We start from the raw sequence: 15,822 nt of genomic DNA on the forward strand, positions 1-15,822 counted from the left end.
CCTCTCCCTACTTCCCCACCCAAGTTTGTACCTTAAGCATTGAGAGGCATGTTTTGAATGCATGGAAAAGGCTAAACTATAATCATTGGCTGAAGTCTAATCCCTCCTGCAATCCCAATAAATGAAAACTAAATATCAGCAAATGGATGAATTTCGGAGAAACATCTGTGTTCCATTACAGAATCGCTGGCAACAATGGTGTTGACATACTCTGTGTTACCAGTTATTTCCTCTTGGATTTGCCGAGACTGGAGGATTCCTTCTCGTTTCTGAAATGGGGGTGGGGAAAGGGGTTGGGAAGAGAAGAGAAAACTATGCTTTAGAAAAATACAGAAACACTGATGAGCATTCCTGATAATGAGAAAGTTACTGGTGTTTAAGAAATGCACCCGAGATAAGATAATGCTGGAAGTGAAAGGAGGTCCTGATTTTCTGGGACCGGACTGAACCATTAGGACGCAAGTGCAATTAGTGTTTAGTCCAAACAAGTAGGCTGTTTCTTGGATGGTGAATCTTTCCTTTCTTTATTGGAAGACATTCTGCTGGAAGCAAACTGTTTGCCTCCTGGAGTAATCCACAATAAACCAAATGGAAATGAAGGCCAGGGTGTGTCTGCCCTCCAGCTGGGGCCACAGAGGGAAGCCGAGAAACACATTTAACTGGGGGGCTGGGTGGAGGAACTGAGGCCAACTCAGGGAATTCAGACAAGAAGCAGAGGGTTTTTTTTTTTTTTAACTGATAAATATGGGAGCTTTTAAATAAGTAGTAAGTCCTCACTCAGGTGACTAGCTTATTCTCTGAGAAAAGGTTAAGCATGTTAGAAACTCATCCATCCATCCATCTATCCACCCTTCTCCCATCAACTTATCCTCTTTCTTGTTTATTTCATTAATTAGTGCCTTCTATGTACAAGGCCTTGTACTGGAGTTAGAACAAATACTATGGAGTATATGATATAGTTTCTGCCCTTGAGGAGCTTAAAGTCAATAGGGATAGATGAAGCAGACACCTGAGAATGGTTTCCCCAAAACAGTCCTGGTTTATCTCTGATGTCCCAGCATATTAGTAAGATTCCCTTTCATCTCAAAAGTGTCAAGAATAATAGATTACGTGGTCACCCGGTCACCCTTGGCAGAAAGTGCTGAACGCAGGCCAGGAGCAAGCACTTTTAGCTAGAATGGTCAGAGAAACCTTCCAAGGGGAGGGGGCCCTGGAGCTGGACACTGAGAAGGGGTTATTTCAATGGGAGGAATGGCCCCAGCCAAGAGGCAGAGGCAGGATGCACAAATGTGTTCCAGAGGCCATCCAGGGGAGGGCAGCTGCCAACAGTCAGGGGGCAGCTCTGAGTGCCAGTTTGGAGGGTTTAAACAGCACTACGTGGGCATGGGAGCTGATGAAGGCGGTAATATTGGGGTGCAGGAAGACTTTCTGATGGGTGTGAGGAGGGAGATTCATGCTACTACGTCCTTCCACCACCAGCACCAGACACCTGGAGGATGCTGTGACATAGCAAGCAATTGACCAAGCAAATGCATCTTCCCCAAGGCTGAGATGAGTGTGAAGAAGGAAGGAGCCTCTGAACATGGGTGGCTCATCTGAGCCCTGCCTTCTTGAGCCTCCTGCCTAAAGTTCCACAAACAGCCACAGAACCCAGCGTCCTTGCAAAATACTTTTACGGAAGAAAGGAAGAGCTGGATAAAGGCCAAGAGTCTATCTGGCTTAGATTAAGAATGGACTAATTAAAACAAAAAAGGAGGTAAAAGAAAAAAAAATCTGTCATTTAAAGAGGACCAGGTGAAGATAAATCAGGACTTCTTTCCACATGCAGTTTCAACACAGGCAGTGTTTTCATGTGGGGTTAATGGAATCTGTGTCCTTGTCCTGCATGGCCATTCATAGACATAAAACCTCATCTCCAACTTTATGCAAAATTAAATGCTTCTGCATAGAATGGAAAAGAAATCTGGGTTAAATAACCCCTCATACAGCATCCTGATTCACCTCCACCCATTATTTGTTCCCCAAAGAGCTCTCCCTGTGGTTCAGTCTGTGACTCACCACCAATTCTGAGTCTTGCTTCTGTGCCTGTTCAACTTGATAAAGCAAAAACACCCCATAAAACCTGACGTGCATTAATGCCATTTTATGGAACATGTCCTCTTTTCTCCCTCATGCTAACAAAACAGCCTACAGGAGAAATTAAACCGACAACAGGCTTCTGATGGCCTATAATTGAGCTCAAAATAAGGCAGGAGACACAGGCTTGCAATGACCACTGTTTCAAAATAGAAGCCCCCTCTCTCCTGCTCACATTTTCAGTCGTCGTTCAGTCTGTAGTAATTCCAACAGGCAGATTTTATTGTTTCTGTTAGAGGGCTGTTTATTCTAGCTGATAAGAAAAGTCTTAAGATGTTCAACAAATTCATGCACAAAGAACTGGACTGGATTTGTCACAAAAGAGAAGATAAAGAAGGGCAATTTAAATAAAAGTATTTATCTCCTCTAGTGATAAGAGAGCTATTATAAATGAATATAACAACAGTATGTTTACTTATGAAAATAATTTTTAAAAATTTCAATGTTAATAATATGTGGTCACTTTTAAAGTACTCTTTCATGAACTGTTCCAGGAACCATGATTAAAAAAAACAGACTATATTTTCCAGAGCAGTCTGAGGTTCACAGCAAAATTGAGAGGAAGGTACAGACATTTCCAGAGATTTCCTAGATATTCCCTGCCCTGACACATACTTGTCCTCACCCACTTTCGGTATCCTATACCAGAAGGATACACTTTTAACAACTGATGAGCTTATAATTGATACTATCACCCAAAGTCTATAGCTGACATTAGGGTTCACTCTTGGTGCTGTCCATTCTATGTGTTTTGACAAATGTACAGTGACATGTACCTAAAAATCCTCTGTGCTCCCACCTATGGGGACCATGTCCACCTATTCATCCCTGCCTCCCTAATTGTAGTTTTTGAAAACATAAAGAATTGTATTCATACATTATCGATTGGTAAAAATAACTTGATAGAGATGACCTGGACTCACTAGGAAGATGCTTGAACCACAGTAGTCTGAGTTGGCCACATATCCATAGCAGCCATAAAATGCTTAGTGCCATGTTTGATACAAGTGAAGAGCTCAATAACGAGGACATTTAGGACCTTTTGGCCAGTGGCACTGGGTATCTGAGCCACACACATTCCCATTTTCTATGAGCCCTCTCTGCTTCTTATTTGTAGTCCTATCTCCTCAGCAGGCAGGGTCAAGGTGTCATATTCCTATTATATCTTCTTGATGCCTAGTGGAGTTAAGTACCCAGAGGTGTAGAAGAAATAGTTTTTCACTGGGGGACAACTGATCAGTTGATTAGGAGGACCATTTCCTCGTCTCCTCCTGTTGACAGCTGATCCTTGAAAGTTAAACTCAAAGTCCTTTTGTCTTGGAAACCGGCCTGGTCTGATCGGGCAAAGTCTACCAGCCCTCAAGGCTTTTTCTCATCAAGGGATGGCAGAGCCACTGTTATCATTCCCTATTCCAGAGCCTGGATCACCAGGGAGCTGCTTAGATGGAGAGCTCTCCCTTGCTGCATGTTTATTTGGAAAAGAACAGAAACAAGCAAACAAAAGGATGACCTTTTGCTAAATGGGTATAAAGTTGGAAAATAAAATTGAATTTGGGTATTTAATGGGGTTAGGAGCAGAGTGAGATAGTCACAGGGAGAGAGCACACCCTCATTGTGGAAATTACACAGCCATATGTGAATGGAAATTCCATCCAACAATCTGGAAAAGATGACTTGAGATCCCAGCTGTGCTTCTGTGGGTGGGTGAACAGTGGCAGTGCCTTCAATATAGCAATACAGACATGGCCAGTTGGGGTCTCTCTCAAACGCATGCACATGTACACACACATTCCCTTATATGCATAGATATCGTTCTCCCCATACCTAAGTATCATTTGTTTAACCAAAATATTATGGCTCTCCATGGTTTGCAGGGCACCTGTACACTCCTGTACACAAACACACACACACACACACACACACACACACACACACACCTTTCCTCCTGACCCCATGACACACAGCTCACATACATACCACACACCCTCATCTACACATTACACAGAAAACTCAGACAAAAACACATAAACCATAGGCACATACCCCACCCAAAGCTATCTATACACAAGCACACGCTCTTCCATCTTGTGTACACTTACCAGGGGAAGCCAACATGCAACAGAAAGCTCAGTGCCTCACAATATACTGCACACCAGGCTCACTCAACATTCATGCAGCCATCCTAATGATCTACTCGACGCACCATAGGAACTCGACCTCCACGACTCTTTAAAGACACAGATGTTTGTAGTGTTATCTGTCTTACCTGGACCACAACCACTTGGATGGAAACATGGTCTGGGAGTCGAATTGGTGCCCGGAAATACTGAGACAGAGCAACGAGCAGGTGTAAGATGGCCACCAGGCTCTTGGCATGAACAGCTGAAATGAAAGAAGATTGAAAAGTTACAGCATCTTCTTCCAGGTTCTAGGCAATATAAGCAGATGTTCAAAGTGTAGTATTACCCCACTGATAGAGTTTGGATATTTGTCCCTGCCCAAATCTCATGCTGAAATGTAATCCCCGGTGTTGGAGGTGGGGCCTGGTGGGAGGTATTTGGATCGTGGGGGTGGACCCCTCATGAATGGCTTAGTGCCATCCCCTTGGTAGTAAGTACACTCGAGCTCTCACATGTGATCTGGTGGTTGAAAAGCATATGGCACCTTCCTGCAGCCCACTCTCTCTCTTGCTCCTGCTTGTGTCATATGAAGTGCCTGTTCCCACTTTGCCTTCTGCCACGAGTAAAAGGTCCCTGAGGCCTCCCTGTAAGCCAGGCAGATGCTGGCCAATTAAACCTCTTTTATTTATAAATTACCCAGCCTCAAGCCTTTCTTAATGGCTATGCATGAACAGCCTAATATATCCACCCAATGTCCCTTTATACCATGCCTGAGGGTCAGGGGATACCTGTAGTTATCACAGGCCTCGCTCTGGGCCCCCTCAAATCTTTCTGTTTTTTGAAGCAGGGTCTTGCTCTGTTGCTCAGGCTGGAGTGCAGTGGCACAATCCTAGCTCACTGCAGCCTCGAACTCCTAGGCTCAAGCAATCCTCCCGCCTTGGCCTCTGTGGAGTAGCTGGGACTACAGGCATATGCCACCATGCCTGGCCCCCTCAGTTCTTTGCCAGGTCCCATGGGGCTCCTTCTTGGTTCATATTATTGCCAGATTTCCAATGTGGCACCTCTCTAATCCCAGGTTCCCATCAGGATCCTGACAACTGCTGAGCTCTGAGCTCAGATCAGCTCTCTCCCAGTCCCATGTCCCTGCCCACTCCACTCCAATCACCATAAGCATGTCTGCTCTGCACTCCCTCTCCCTTCCCACTTAACCATGAACTCTGGATTATCACTACTACCCTTGTCTCAAGACTGCACACAAAGCACGCCCTTAATAAATAAACACTGAGTCAGGAACACTAGGTCTCTTCCTTGGTTCAGGGCTTTAAGATCCCTGGAAGAAGGCACGAGAGAGACATTCAAAGGGCTATGTTACTTGCTTGAGTGTCACTATGGTCACTGCAGGCAATGCCCTTTAAGGAGCAGCTGGGACGGGATGTTACTGAGCCAGGGGGCTGCCAAAGCTGCTGAGTCATGTGCTCAAAGTCAAGCCATTTACACCAGAGAAGGCTGGGTCACACTGGGTTGTAGTTTTCTCACTAGATGAGGAGAAGAAGACTCAGTGAGGTGCACAGAGGGTCAGGCAGACTGGAGCCTGAATTCTAACTTTATCATCTACCACTTATTTACTGGCTACATGGCCTTGGGTAGGGTAGGCCACCAAAGGCCTCTGAGCCTTAATTTGCTCATCTTTACAAATGGAGGTAACAGAACCTATGTGGACGTACAGGTTGTAAAGATTCCCCAAAAGGCTTCATTAAAAAAAAATGAAAATAGTTACACTAGAGTGGATAGTCTTAATTTTTTTCCTATTTCAAAATATTTAGAATAACAATCTGCCATCTTTTCAATTAAAACAAATTCTAGCCACTGTTGAACATTTGTGTGCCCCTATCATTCCTGCCTCTCAACATGTGTCCTGGGAGTTTTCTCTCTGATGCTCCTGGAACACAGCAGGTTCCCAGGAATGGCTGATTTTTTTTTTTTTATTATACCTTACGTGAAATTAACTGGCACCTAGGCAACTAAAACATGCCAGCTTTCTTCCCTTTCTTTCTCATCAAAGGGAAGATTCACCAGATATTTTGCCTGCCTTCACAGTCCTACCAGCTTCACAGCTCTTCATTACAGGGGGCATTTAAGGGAATAATAAAAAAATGCCTATTTTGTGTACTTCGCATGCACTAGGCCCATTATTAGGATGTCATTCTGTCTTCCCTGGGATCAGTGAGTCTGATTTAGCAGAAGCTTTGAGAAATCACCAAGAAAAGAGAATGATTCAGACATTCCTTTGTAACTCATTAGGGTTTCTGGTTATCACTGCTACTTCAAAGAAGGTTTTCTACTGATTATGAACAGCAGCTCACCATCACCACAAACAGAAGCTGAACTGCTCTGAACTCCTAGCCTTCCAGAAGGTTTCAATTTTGGGCTTTCGGGCCTTGTTAACTAAGTTTTACCCAGACTTACAGCCTCAAAAAAAGATCCTAATGTGGCACCGACCCACTGTGACCCACTGACGTGGTGTGGTCACCATCAGAGGCAAATCCAGGTTTACTCTTCTGATCAGAACTACCGGCCCACCACCTGGCATCAATGAGGGTTGTAAGAACATTTGCTATCCCTCTCCCCTTTAATGGCAAAATATAATGCTAGAAAAGTTGTGATCAAACAAGTTGTTCTTATACCCTGGTGACATCGTACACCATCTCCATTGTCTTGGTGAGCAATGCAGAGCTATACCGTAAGCATCATATAGATGTCAGACTCATTCAATGAATACTCTATCCTCCTGGGATTTTTTTTAGAAAGAAATAGTCTATAGTCTCACACACATACATACTACACTACATGTACAAAGATGTTACTGTGTAATATACTATGATTTTTTAAAACCCTGGAAAACACTATGTCCAATAACAAGAGGATGGTTTAGATCAGCATTTTTCAAACTTTTAAATATTAAGCATGGAAATCCTTTGTTCTAAAAGCTGATAGTTAAAACTCATGAAAAAAGTACAACTGCTCTGGTTAAAGTGAGGATTCTGGAGTCCTAACTGCAGCCTACCCATGACTTCTTTTCTTCTCCTTGGTGATGCTAGAGTTTCTCCTTGCAAATCCCTAGTTTTGGACCAACCATAGTTGAATAACCACTGCTTTAAGAAGTTATGGTATATACACATAATGAATAGTTTGCATGCTTTGAAAATCATAGTTAAGATAGTATAGCTATATATATGTGTATATGTGTATATATCTATATACACGTGTATATGTGTATAATATACATAGCTATAAATATACATTTATGGATATATGCATACATAAAAGCATATACATATGTATGTATATCTACATATACACATACAAACATGTGCTTGTGGCCAACATTTGGAAAGGAATATATTTAAAAAAATGAAAATAGTTATGCTAGAGTGGAAAGATAGTTTTTTTTTTTTTTTTTTTGAGATGATGGAGTTTTGCTCTTGTCGCCCAGGTTGGAGTGCAATGACTGGATCTCGTCTCACTGCAGCCACCTCCTCCTCGGTTTAAGTGATTCTCCTGACTCAGCCTCCTGAGTAGCTGGGATTATAGGTGCATGCCACCATACCTGGCTAATTTTTGTGCTTTTAGTAGAGAGGGAGTTTCACCATGTTGGCCAGGCTGGTATCTAACTCCTGACCTCAGGTGATCCACCCACCTTGGCCTCCCAAAGTGCTGGGATTACAGGTGTGAGCCACCGTGCCCAGCCGGATAGGTTTTTTTTTCCCCCTTTTTTCTTTTTTCTTTTTTTTGAGATGGAGTCTCACTCTGTCGCCCAGGCTGGAGTGCATTGGTGCAATCTTGGCTCACTGCAAGCTCTGCCTCCTGAGTTCAAGCGAATCTCCTGCCTCAGCCTCCCGAGTAGCTGGGATTACAGGCATGTGCCACCATGCTGGGCTAATTTTTGTATTTTTTAGTAGAGACGGGGTTTTGCCATGTTGGCCAGGCTAGTCTCAAAGTCCTGACCTCAGGTGATCCACCCACCTTGGCCTTCCAAAGTGCTGGGATTACAGGTGTGAGCCACAGTGCCCAGCCTTTTTTCCTATTTTGAAATCTTCTTTAGAATAAAAATATGCCATTTTTTCAATTTAAACAGATTCTACCCACTGTTGAACGTTTGTGCACACTCATCATTGCTGCCTCTCAACACGTCTCCTGGGAATTTTCTCCCTGGTGCTCAACAGAAGCTGGGGCCAACATGTGCCCGCAGTCAAGTCAGGAGGGAACATATGGGATAAGAGTAAGCGCCCAGGCCTCATGGTGCAAGCTGAGAACTGCAGCTGCAAGGCTAAGAGTGTCACTCTAGGGCTGGAAAGCAGTATTTAAAACAGGGCTGCTGAGTTAGGAATAGTCTTCCAAACATGTCCTGTGGTGGAAACAGAAATTGGTGTAATTTTTCTGGAGGTAATTTAACATTATGTGTTATGACCTTAAAAATGCTCTCACCCTTTGGCCCTAAAATACCACTCTTGGGTATTTATCCTAAAGAAGTAATTATGGCTACAAGAAGGGAGAATGCATCCAGCTGTGTTGGTATCAGTGGGAAAACGGAGAACAATCTGAAAATCCATTATCAGTTAAATAAATTATGGTAGATCCATACAATGTCACATTATATAGTATTAAAAGTGACATACAGAGGAATATTTAATGATTTGTCAATATAGACATCTTCCAAACAACATAAACAGGTTGATCTCATTTTTGCTAAAAGTTTTGTATATATACATATATAAAATATTATACACTACTTATTACACATGTACAGACACACAGAGCTTGAAGAACACAGCACAATGTTCGTGGTTCTTGTCTCTAGGTGGGCAGTGAAAAGACAAAAGTCCCTGCCCTCATGAAGTTTACCTTCATAGTTTCTTAACCACTCTATGCCCTGATTTTCCCATCTGTAACATGGGAAGAAAAGAATTCTTACTTCAGATGGGTGAGTGAAGATTACAAAGATTAAAATACATAAAGTGTTTAGGAGAGTACAAGACATACAGTAAGCATAATAAATATGTTAAATGTTAATATTTAACTTTATTTTATCTGCTCTTTGTAAATTTTCAATAATGAAAATTACTGTTGTGAATTAGAAAAAAAAAAAAAAAAGAAATCCCTAAAGCCCCAGATCAAGGACCTTGGTAACTCAGCAGCCTGTCCCTACCACCCTCATCCTGAGCGGAGAGGCGCCACAGTTTCCTCAGGTTTACATCCAGGGAAGGTAACTGAGACAGGAGACACAGCTTTTCCCCCAGGAGCTGAGTCTGCCACATTCCTTATGGAACATGCCACTGTGACTTTGTAAATAAGCCCAGCTCTTCAAAAGCCCCAAGGCATCACAGGGAGCTAGCCACTGAGATGAGATAATTATTCCCTCTGACCTAATAATCCATCTCAGTTCTGGAAATTTATCTAAAGGGAGGAATTCAAGAGAAGCAAAAAGAGGCACAAGCTAAGACATTCAGTTTGGTGCTATCTGATATTAGATATAGGTTGGGAAACATCCTAAAAGGATAGGCATCAACCTAGGGTTTAAGTTAACTGTGGGATATCTACCCTATGAAACAGAAACGGCTATCAAAAATTTTAACTATGAAGACCACGAGGGAATGTAGAAAATACGTGTGATGTAAGATCAAGAGAAAAATAACAAAACACAAAAGTGTATATGACTTGGGCCAGGCGCAGTGGCTCACACCTGTAATCCTGGCACTTCGGGAGGCCGAGGCGGGCGGATCACCTGAAGTCAGGACTTTGAGACCAGCCTAGCCATGGCGAATTCCCGTCTCTACTAAAAATACGAAAGTTAGGTGGGTGTGGTGGGGCATCCTTGTAATCCCAGCTACTCAGGAGGCTGAGGCAGGAGAATTGCTTGAACCCAGGAGGCGAAGGTTGCAGTGAGCCAAGATCGTGCCACTTCACTTCAGCCTGGGCAACAAAGCCAGACTCCATCTCAAAAAAAAAAAAAAAAAAAAGTATATGACCTGACCAAGCAAATGATGCTGTGATGTAACTAGTAACAAACAAAACAAGTGAAATGAAACAAACAAATGAAAACAGCTAGATTAGCATGGTAATACGAGTGATGATTTTTCTTGCACACATTTCCCTATAAGAAATTAAAGTAAGCATAAACCAAACAAATCATTCAAAGCCACTGGAGACAATGTTCTTGATGTGGCTTTAAAAGACCCTGTTCTAGGCTGGGCACAGTGGCTCGTGCCTGTAATTCTAGCACTTTGGGAGGCTGAGGCGGGCAGACTGCCTGAGCTCAGGAGTTCGAGACTGGCCTGGGCAACATGGTGAAACCCTGCCTCTAGTAAAATACAAAACAAATTAGCTGGGCTTGGTGGCACACGCCTGTAATCCCAGCTACTCGGGAGGCTGAGGCATGAGAATCGCTTGAACCTGGGAGGCAGAGGCTGCAATGAGCTGAGATCGCGCCACTGCACTCCAGCCTGGGCGACAGAGCGAGACTCTGTCTCTACAAAAAAAAAAATAAAAGACTCTGTTCTTCTATCTCAGCCTTTCCCAAATTGGGTGCCATGATAAGTTAAATGATGTTTGACTTGTTTTTTTTTTGGAGGGGTACAGGGAGGTGGTCCATATTCAAAGGAGTGGGAGATAGGATCAAACCAAACTAAATAGCAGTCTTCATTACAGGACTTCTCTAATGTTTATGACTATTGTGGAGTTTTAAAATGCAGATACATTTCCCAAACTAGTCATCAACCTCCCTGCCCTGCCTTGTTCTCCCCCACTGACAATACTAGCATTCCTGGAACACAGTGAAACAGAGCCCCTCTCCTTGATAGCATCTAGGGCCCAGGGCACGGCCTCCCCTCCTCCTGCCCTCAGGTGTCTCCCTCTGCGGGCAGAGAATGCCCTGTGCCCTGTTCCCAGCGTCACTGCTGTGCAAAGCAGCTGATCACGCTGTGCACAAAAACGTGTAATTATGCTGAGGAGGCACTTGGTGTCTCAGCCCCAATGTCAGATGTTAGAGACCTGCTGGAGAGATTGTGACTGGCAGTTACTGGGTTTCTAACTTTAGAGGTAAAGACTCCATTTTCTTTCCCAAGTTTGAAAAGTATTTTTTTTTTTTGTAAGGGGCTGTTGATTTTAAGTTGTGTAAGTTAGACGCAATAAAGCATAGTACTTAACCCTTTAATACTTAAAGGCAAAACACAGTCTAATCTAATCTTTTATTAATGTAAATTCATATTTTTATCTATTACAATAAACTTTGGAATCCAGTTGTTACTGCTAGATTCACCTAATCCCTTGATTAATTCTGATAGGGACTCATTAAGTCTGTATTAGACACCGGGCCTTTGGAGCAGCAAATGAACTAATAATTTATAAACTAATAATTCTTATAAACTAATAATTTATGCTTTCTGAGGTCTCTGAGCTATGCTAGCTGTAAAAAGCTGAATTTTAACATCTTGTTTCAGTGCCTATGATCTCAGCCATATCTTTGCTCTTTCTAGAAAATGAAGGGGGATTGGAAGGGCATGGGCTTTGGAATAGACAGAACTGAATCCTTGCTCCCTGCTTCTCAGCTGTGTGAATGTGGGGACCTCAGCTTCCCAAGCCTCTCCAAGCTGCAGACAACAGCTTTCTCAAAAGGCTGTGCTGGGACTTAGAAGAAGTAGCTCAGTGAATGAGTTTGCTTCCCTTCCCCATTTCACATGAGGTTTCTATGGAAAGCCTTTTACAGAAGAGGAACGTGAGATTTTGACATTCTGTTATTTTTCCCCAAGGGTATGGATGGAACTTCTTCTAAGTTCTGAGGAAGCAGGGCATCTTGTTCAAAGATAAATTAGTTTGACCCCCTCCCCTGAAGCCTGCCAAGCTTATGGATGGCTTCTTGGGGAAGCCCCATGGCAGGGACCACAGGCATTGTTTAATGGTGCCCCTTTCCTTTGTTCAACTCACAATCCACATTCCACTTGATGCTCCTGGGAGGAAGTTTCAGGGTTTCATTGATCTTCTCCAGGACAGTCTGCAGTTTTTGCTTCTGAGCAATCTCTGACTGGGTGACCTCAGCCACATTTAGCTTCTCACTCTCCAGTTTCTCTGAGGGTGACAAGGGAAAAGAGAACAGCTGTTATGCTGGGCCCCAGACAACCCTACCGCAGGCACTTACTCACTTATTCGGTCTCTCATGCACTCATGCATGCATGCACTCTTGCAACAATAGATACTGGATGCCTACCAGCAGAGGGACACTGCTGTCCCCTCATCACCTTATGGTGGCACCAGCAGCATCAGTACTGTGAGAGCCTCATGATGATGACTTGAATCCCCAGATCCCAGGGGCATTTAACCTAGCCTGTCATATTTGAACTCTATCATTCTGGAGTTTTCTCCTTCTTTTCAATTCTACCTTCTCCAAGGACATCTCTGTGCTCTGACTGGAAAGCCTTCTCTGTAGAGTTAGTCAAGGCATTTTGTACATTCCTGTAGTACAGTCTGTGTCAGGTCCAATCATATTTATCTGTTTTAAGTATCTTCTTTCCTTTTAAACCCACCTGGAAGGTAACTTACTTAACGTGTCATATTTAATCAATTCTAAGGCACATATTTTTCACATTTTAACATCCTTAAAGCCAGGTTGTGTTTTACTGGCATCCTACAATGGCTGTCAGCTAGGTGGAAGGTCTAAGAGTTATTGTCTCCACGGGTGTGAACTTGCTCATAGCTCTTCATAGTATGATTACTCACATGTCTCAATAAGCCTACATGAGCACCTTCAAAAAGTATAAAATAAAAATTCTCAGCAACAAGAAAGCATTGAGTAATAGCTTAAAGTGATTTTTCTCTTTCTCAGTGGTTCTTATATAATGGTGTGTTTTAAAATCAATGGTTTTTTTATGCAATGACATAACACCTTAATACTTAAAAAAGGAAAAACTCAGTCCAATCATTATATTAATCTAAATTCATATTTTAATCTATTACAAAGAAAAAAACAACTTTGGACTCCTTAACAGGAAATTGGTTGCCTACCCCTGGAACTCACCTAATCAGTTCTAATTAATTTAACATTGACAGAACTGCACACATTTAAAATATCTTTTCTCCTAATTTGTAAGGGCTCCTATACAAATTAAATTTTACTATGTATCAATATTTTCCCTAATGCTTACATTATTTATTTTTAAGTAACTGTGGTTTATCTAAGCCAAATGCCCCTTGAGTCATTCTTTGAAGATAAAGTTGCCCAATGGAGAATTTATGCAGGTTCTGTGGATTTGTGAATTTTTTAAAGCACCTCAGTAGGATAATCTCAAGCTATTCTTACCTGTGATGGCCTGAAATGTTCTCTTTAGTTGTTTCAAGCCATTTTTATCTCTAAAGTTCAGGGATTTAACAAGAATATATCTAAATGTCTTCTTCTTACATCTTGAAGAGACCTTGTGTGTGCCTTATCCATTTTTAGGCTGAATTCTTATCTTGGATCCTCTCCTACTGAAAAAATGACAAGTTATTTTCTTTCACTTTTTCCCATTATTTTCAGATGATGTAATTGTCTCTATAGAAGCAAATTATCTTAATCTTACTTTGCAACTACAAGCATTGGATAGAGGCTGCCCAAAATGCTGGGTTAAGAACCTTCTGGTCTTATCTTGGCTCAGAGGAAAAGATTGCAGGCAAAGATTACTGATGACTGTTGTGAGAGAGGGTTGGGTGGGGAGGAGAGGAGTGAGGAGGAGCCACTTATTTGCTAGCTCTGCTGTGTTACATCATTGTCTATAAATTTTCATATTTAAAATCTGGCATTGAACAGATTTTCAGCTTAGGTATCTGAGTCTGTTTTCTAGGTCAATAACTTTTTCTTGTACAGTTGTCTAGTTCATTCTTATTTTTTTAAAAATAGAGTGACATAAGAAGAAATATACATCTTGTCTCCTTGATCCCCCTTCCTAGCACAGAGCTTCTAAAAACCTTGTAACTTTCTGAAAGATGATAGTGGCATCTTTTGTTATAATATTTGGGTTTTGTCCCCAGTTCCTGAAAAAGCTCTGAAATGATTAAGGTAAAAGAAACATCTTTTGTTATTCATAACAAGCCCCTTTCACCTACATCTGAGTTTTATGTTAATGAGGCAACTTTTAGAAAGCTCTTGAAGATGGGGAAGCTGATTGCCAGGAGAACCAAGCATATGATTAAAGGATTGGAACATTCAGCCTCATACCCCCCACCCATGAGAAAGGGGAAGGAAGCTGGAGGTCAACTATCAATGGCCAGTGATTTAATCAGTTATGCCTACTTAATGACACTTCATAAAAACTCTGGCCAAAAATGTTCAGAGAGCTTCCTGGCTGGTAAATATATGAAGGTGCTGGAGGGTTGTGCACATGAGAAAGCATGGGAGCTCTGTGCCTCTCCCGCAAACTATGCCCTATGCATCTCTTCCTTTTGGCTGATTTTGAGTTTTATCCTTTATAATAGTCTAGTAAACCTAAATGCCTTCCTGAGTTCTGTGTGTCATTCTAGCAAATGATCATATCTGAGGAAGGGGTTTTGGAAACCCCTGATCGATTATAGCTAGTTGGTCAGAAGTACCGGAGGTCTGAACTTGGCGAATGCCAGCTGAAGTGGGGACACTCTTGTGGCACTGAGCCCTTAACCTGCGAGGGCTGTGCTAACTTTGGGCCAGTAGTATCAAAATTAAATTGTAGAACACCCTTTTGGTGTCCATAGAGAACTGGAAAATTGCTTAGTGTGGAAAACCCACACATTTGGTGTCAGAAGTGTTAGGAGTATAGAAAAATGTGTTTTCCATTATTGGATTTCACACCTTACTTACTGAAGCATCCATTGTTTTTCTGTTTCCACTAATATATTTAACTAGTCTATGATACTAAAATTGTAGTGCATTCTTCCTAAAATTAAATTTTTTCCTTTTTTTTTTTTAGCATCTGGTATTTCTTATTTAGGAGAAGCATTTTTGTGGCTTTGTTTTGTGTTGCAAATGTTTTATAAAATGTAATTCTGCTTTACTTCTTTCCATTTTAGTCATTATTTTTGGGTTTATATTCTTGCTTTTAATTTTTGCTGTTGGATATTTTAGTTTAGGCATTGATATTGGTATTAAATGGATTTGCATAAAAATATATCTCAAAGTAATCCTTACTGTGTGTGTGTTAATATTCTCTTTCTCTTTTTTTTTTTTTTTTTGAGATAGAGTCTCATTCTGTTGCCCAAGCTGGAGTGCGGTGGCACAGTCTCAGCTTACTGCAACCTCCGCCTCCCGGGTTCAAGTGATTCTCCTGTCTCAGCCTCCTAAGTAGCTGGGATTACAGGCATGCGCCACCACGCCCAGCCAATTTTTGTATTTTTAGTAGAGATGGGGTTTCACTATGTTGGTCAGGCTGGTCTTGAACTCCTGGACTCAAGAGATCCACCCACCTCAACCTCCCCAAGTGCTGGGATTACAGGCATGAGCCACCACACCCAGCCTTCTCTTTCTCTTTTAATAAAAATGAGATTATAGTATATACATATTTTTGCTATT

The 15,822-nt window shown here is 42.0% G+C and overlaps 1 protein-coding gene and 1 long non-coding RNA gene across 3 annotated transcripts in view; one reads left to right on the forward strand and one right to left on the reverse strand.

The window, feature by feature from the left end:
• LOC129484401 (uncharacterized) overlaps window positions 1-15,822 on the forward strand; it is a 152,229-nt gene that overhangs the window by 113,564 nt on the left and 22,843 nt on the right. The gene's annotated exons all lie outside the window — the stretch shown is intronic.
• Window positions 1-15,822, reverse strand: part of PARVA (parvin alpha) — a 159,384-nt gene that overhangs the window by 25,848 nt on the left and 117,714 nt on the right. For both annotated transcript variants that reach the window (XM_055282390.2, XM_055282389.2), the window contains 3 exons: window positions 12,237-12,377; window positions 4,403-4,518; window positions 211-269 (listed from right to left, as the gene is read on the reverse strand). In XM_055282390.2, the coding sequence (XP_055138365.1) occupies window positions 211-269; window positions 4,403-4,518; window positions 12,237-12,377 (316 nt within the window). The remainder of the gene's footprint in view (window positions 1-210; window positions 270-4,402; window positions 4,519-12,236; window positions 12,378-15,822) is intronic.

This window comes from Symphalangus syndactylus, chromosome 6, assembly GCF_028878055.3.
Source record: "Symphalangus syndactylus isolate Jambi chromosome 6, NHGRI_mSymSyn1-v2.1_pri, whole genome shotgun sequence".
NCBI lineage: Eukaryota > Metazoa > Chordata > Mammalia > Primates > Hylobatidae > Symphalangus > Symphalangus syndactylus.